At 48.6% G+C, this 5,406-nt stretch overlaps 1 protein-coding gene and 2 pseudogenes across 1 annotated transcript; 2 read left to right on the plus strand and 1 right to left on the minus strand.

The window, feature by feature from the left end:
• The first annotated feature begins 359 nt into the window (after positions 1-359).
• On the plus strand, positions 360-1,008 carry LOC147450865 (uncharacterized; annotated as a pseudogene).
• A 2,104-nt stretch (positions 1,009-3,112) lies between these two features.
• LOC147450866 (uncharacterized) lies at positions 3,113-3,612 on the minus strand (annotated as a pseudogene).
• Positions 3,613-4,433: 821 nt separating this feature from the next.
• On the plus strand, positions 4,434-5,140 carry LOC147450867 (uncharacterized). Its single transcript, XM_086519867.1, has one exon. The coding sequence runs from the start codon at positions 4,448-4,450 to the stop codon at positions 5,093-5,095; it is 648 nt and encodes a 215-aa protein (XP_086375993.1). The 5' UTR covers positions 4,434-4,447; the 3' UTR covers positions 5,096-5,140.
• Positions 5,141-5,406: the final 266 nt, after the last annotated feature.

Raw genomic sequence — 5,406 nt, forward strand, 5'->3', positions numbered from 1 at the left:
AAAATATGATCTGGATTGATCTCTCCTCACAAGCAACGAGCATATGGACGTGTCAAGTTGATGTGGTTAGCAAAACGTGTACAATAATGGATCTTTCCAAGAAAACACTCCCTCCTTATGCAGTAGCCGATGAGTCCCTTCTCGTGTAATCCTCAAATTGGACTCGGTTTCAGCATGCAGCCTTGCATGAGCAACCAAAATCTGCACCCTGCTTTTCCAATAGCCCCCTTCCACACCTGACCTCCTTCAACTCACCTCCCTTTTCCCTTGCAGCGCTCCACCTGACGCGGGCCCTCCCATGTCCTTGGCAAAAAAAAGGGCCCGAGGCCCCCCCTGTCTGCATCCTTTCCAGAGTTGGTATGGCGAAACTGTGGACCCCCCTCGTTCGCCCTTTACACCTGCTCTAATGATCCTTGGCGACCTTCCAGATTCCCTACATGGCCACACCACCTTTGACAGCCTCCACTCTCAACTTTCTATTCCTCTCCACTTGCCCGAGCTTCAACTCCCCCCTCTGACAACCCTTGACCGCGCTTTTTATTGCATACAGCATCATCAACTTCCCCCCGGCATGCATTGCCTTCTTTGCTACCCTTTTATGGTGGCCCTCCCTTCAACTGGCCGGCCCTGGCTACTGGCCCTCCTCCCGATGACGGACTCAAGCATCACCTGCCACCCCGTAGCTCTCCAAAACAGCGCCACCCCGTGGCTTTCCAATTGGCTCCTCGCCAATCCTCGGTTCCTCCTCCTTCCTGTTCAACTGTGCCCCCTCCTCTGGCAGTCTCCATTCCCTATGCAACCAGCGCTCCCCGAGCCATAACTGGCCTCTCCTTCTCGTGCTCCCTATGCACCCCCCAAGTGTCGCCCTCTTCTCTCCTTTACCTGCATGGCCCTCCTCCATGCACTCCTCCATGCACTCGGCCTGGCATCCACATGGCATCCACCTCCTATGTCACGCTGCTCGTCCACTACTGCAACTCGCCATATTTTTTTATTAATAGCTTTTAAAAGCTTTTGGGCTTGGCCCCCTTGCACACGCCATACATAGCTACCTTTTGCTACACCTTTTTTCCTGCCAATGGATGCACATACCAGAGTATACCAAGTGAAAACAACCACATCGCTTGTTGACTAGCATCAAGTCTTTAATACCTAGTATAAAAAGAACCCCTCAATTGTCGTACTTCGATTAGAGGTTCCCAAACACGACCATCACGATTGTTTTTTTCCTCGAGCTCGATGCGATATCCAACTGATGAATGGAAAAGCACCTTCAGCAGAGCACATGAAAAACTTTGGAGCGCTGATCTTGACCACCCATCCAACATAAATACCACAACTGCACCACCTTTAAGCTTCCTGACTCATATGGCTCAAAACCCACGACTTTACCTGCAAAGGGCCGCACTTGGCATGCATACCACTGTGAGGCCTGCTCCAAAATGCAGTTGAGACCTGCCCAAGTCCGAGGTCATCAATTTGTCAGTTACCATGCACCTACTGTGCTGACACTCTCCATGGTCCGACACACCTTGGGCGCACCATCATTGCCCAGCCCCTCGTTGAGCATTTATGCTCAACCGTAGTATTATTTAGGTAAAATAGAACCGCATAGAGAGTATGATAAAATAGCTACATAGACTGCATAAGAAAAAAGATAATATAGCGGCTATATAGATATGATGGAGATAGAGAGAAAACCATCTGCTATTGCATCACCCGCCCGGGTCAAATGGAAAGCGCACAGCTTCCCCAATCATAATGTAGGCTCCACCTGGATAAAAAACAAAGCAATGGCCTTGGCCATCCACCTGTAAAACATGTACATCCAAGCCTTTCTTTGCACCTGTAGGCCAAAAGACAGTTGACTTCAACTTCACTTCATAGCATAATTCTTCAGCACCATGCATCATAACCCTTCCAGCCAACCATAAGCATACTTTCGAACACTTGAAGCATTGGTACCATAAGTAGCTATCCTGTCACTTGCTAGAGAACCCTCCATAGTGTAGTCTTCTGCAAAAAAGCCTCACCACTGACGCAAAGACACCTGTAAAGCAACCTCCCATAACACATGTATCCATAGCATAGCATGAAGCAACAATACCCTACCATTTGCCTCTACCTGCTGCATAGCCAAGCAAACCCGATCACTTTGCAAACCTGTATCTAAACCTTCTAAACATGGCTCCAAAACCATCTCTTTGTACTCAAGAACATGACCTGCTAGAACGACAACCTGTTCTGCAATTACCTGATCACCGACAAGGTTGGTATCACCTTCCTCTTTGCGTGGAGCCTCACGCTCATAAGCTGCACCTGCATCAGCTTCCATAGAGTCATCTGCCAGAGCTAACTCTCCACGGCTACCCACAAACTCTGGAACTTCAAAGTGCACCTCGACATGCTCACCAAGGCAAGATTGCCCCACCCCCTGCATAGATAAATCACTTCGATATACCACAGCTTCTTCTTCCGGCTCTTGCATGTCACCCTCATAAACCTGCTCTTCAATTAGGTCTGATACACAATCAAACCATACCTCTTCTAGCAAGGGATCACCATCATAAGACACAAGAGATGGTTGCTTGACTGGCCTGTTCACACAAGGCATTTCCACCCCTGCACTATGCTTCTCCTCGACCTTTAGCTGGCTGACAGGAAACTCGCATACACTGTTCATCACTTCATCCACATAAAAAACATCATAAGTCTCATACCTAGAAGACATGGACTCCGTCTCCCACATGCTATCTGGGTCCAAAGCACTGCTAGAACTATGAGAATTGTCGGACTCCTCTTCTGATCTTGCTGGTTCTTGCACCTTTGCTGTAAGCCTCGTTGCTGGCTCTAGAACTAACACTTCTTCTTAAAAATCTTCTATCACCTCGCTCTCTTGAGGAAGCAAACTAGGTGGCACCCTGAATATGCCTCACTGCACCTATTGAGCCCTGGTTGGCACTTCTTCTAGCTCTTTTACCCTAGCATCAGCTTCACATTCATATCAACAAAAAAGGATCTTTTACCTCTTGATGCTCATTGATCTGCTTGGGCCTGGGTCCAATGGCTACCGTGACTGCCGACTGTAGCAACCGTGCCTCCATCTTCTTCTTCATCTTTCAACTCTTTGCTCTGGCAACTCTGACGGCTTCATCATAAGTGCTTGGATTTTCATAGTCCACTCTCTCACGAACATAAAGATGCAAGCATGATAGAAACCTTTCCAGCTTAAAGTGTTTCGCATTGCTTGCTTGGGTAGCAACCACAAAATCCCCCCAATAAGCTTCAAATCTATCAACAAAAGCATCAAAATTTGGACTTACTTCCTGTTGCAAGCCTTTGAGCTTTGCATCTGCCTCCGAAGCCGACACCACTTTTTGATACCTTTGTAGAAAGTGCTCTCGAAATCCGATCGAGTCCTGCTTGTGTGCATCTTCTAAGCCATCGAACCAAAATTTTGCTTTACCTCGCAACACCAAAGGTAGAGTTTGGAGCTTCGCTTCATCACCTGGCATCTGCAATACTGCCAGCATAAATAGCTCAAAATCGGTAAGCCAATCATCTGCATCCTCATCTCCTTTGAACACTGGACCAAACTCTTGCTTCATCTTGATTCACGAACACCTTGTTAGGAAGCAATCAGTGGGTCCTCACTGGGGGCACCACAAGATGGAAAGGGGGAAATGGGAAAACCACCATCACACAGTATAAATGCCTCTCTATAGCCCAATGATCTCACAACACCCCTATCCCCTAGCAAACACACGCCTCGATACACAATCTGCAAACCGACTGCTATCCAAGCCCGTACCAGACTGATCACAACCACATAGACTCGATCACAAAGCACATTATGATGGCTACTGCTTCTAACACCTCGTAGAGTCATAGAGCCGCGTATAGGTGACCAAGGATATGGTAACATGTATAGATACTTTTCATGGTCACTGACACCCACGCATTTTCTTACAAGTTGACACCCTTATGACACACCTTGGATACACATAAAGAGCACCCCTAGCTACATCCACCACCCCTCCTAAGCATACATAGACACGATAACATTAGGTAAGAGAGCAAGAGAAAAAGAATATGATCCAGATTGATCTCTCCTCACAAGCAACGAGCATATGGACGTGTCAAGTTGATTTGATTAGCAAAACGTGTACAATAATGGATCTTTCCGAGGAAACACTCCCTCCTTGATGCAGCAGCCGATGAGTCCCTTCTCGTGTAATCCTCAAATTGGACTCGGTTTCAACATGCAGCCTTGCATGCAGCAACCAAAATCTGCACCCTGCTTTTCCAATAGCCCCCTTCCACACCTGACCTCCTTCAACTCACCTCCCTTTTCCCTTGCAGCGCTCCACCTGACGCGGGCCCTCCATGTCCTTGGCAAAAAAACGGCCCGAGGCCCCCCCTGTCTGCATCCCTTTCCATAGTTGGTATGGCGAAACTGTGGACCTCCCTCCAGTGGCTCTTTACACCTGCTCTAACGATCCTTGGCGACCTTCTAGATTCCCTGCATGGCCACACCACCTTTGGCAGCCTCCACTCTCAACTTTCTATTCCTCTCCACTTGCGAGCTTCAACTCCCCCCTCTGACAACCCTTGGGCGCGCTTTTTATTGCATACAACATCATCAACTTCCCCCCGGCATGCATTGCCTTCTTTGCTACCCTTTTATGGTGGCCCTCCCTTCAACTGGCCGGCCCTGGCTACTGGCCCTCCTCCCGATGACGGACTCAAGCATCACCTGCCACCCCGTAGCTCTCCAAAACAGCGCCACCCCGTGGCTTTCCAATTGGCTCCTCGCCAATCCTCGGTTCCTCCTCCTTCCTGTTCAACTGTGCCCCCTCCTCTGGCAGTCTCCATTCCCTATGCAACCAGCGCTCCCCGAGCCATAACTGGCCTCTCCTTCTCGTGCTCCCTATGCACCCCCCAAGTGTCGCCCTCTTCTCTCCTTTACCTGCATGGCCCTCCTCCATGCACTCCTCCATGCACTCGGCCTGGCATCCACATGGCATCCACCTCCTATGTCACGCTGCTCGTCCACTACTGCAACTCGCCATATTTTTTTATTAATAGCTTTTAAAAGCTTTTGGGCTTGGCCCCCTTGCACACGCCATACATAGCTACCTTTTGCTACACTTTTTTTCCTGCCAATGGATGCACATACCAGAGTATACCAAGTGAAAACAACCACATCGATTGTTGACTAGCATCAAGTCTTTAATACTAGCATAAAAAGAACCCCTCAATTGTCATACTTGGATTAGAGGTTCCCAAACACGACCATCACGATTTTTTTTCCTCGAGCTCGATGCGATATCCAACTGATGAATGGCAAAGCACCTTCAGCAGAGGACATGAAAAACTTTGGAGCGCTGATCTTGACCACCCATC

Source organism: Adiantum capillus-veneris, chromosome 9 (genome assembly GCF_014529385.1).
Source record: "Adiantum capillus-veneris isolate H3 chromosome 9, ASM1452938v2, whole genome shotgun sequence".
Classification (NCBI taxonomy): Eukaryota; Viridiplantae; Streptophyta; class Polypodiopsida; order Polypodiales; family Pteridaceae; genus Adiantum; species Adiantum capillus-veneris.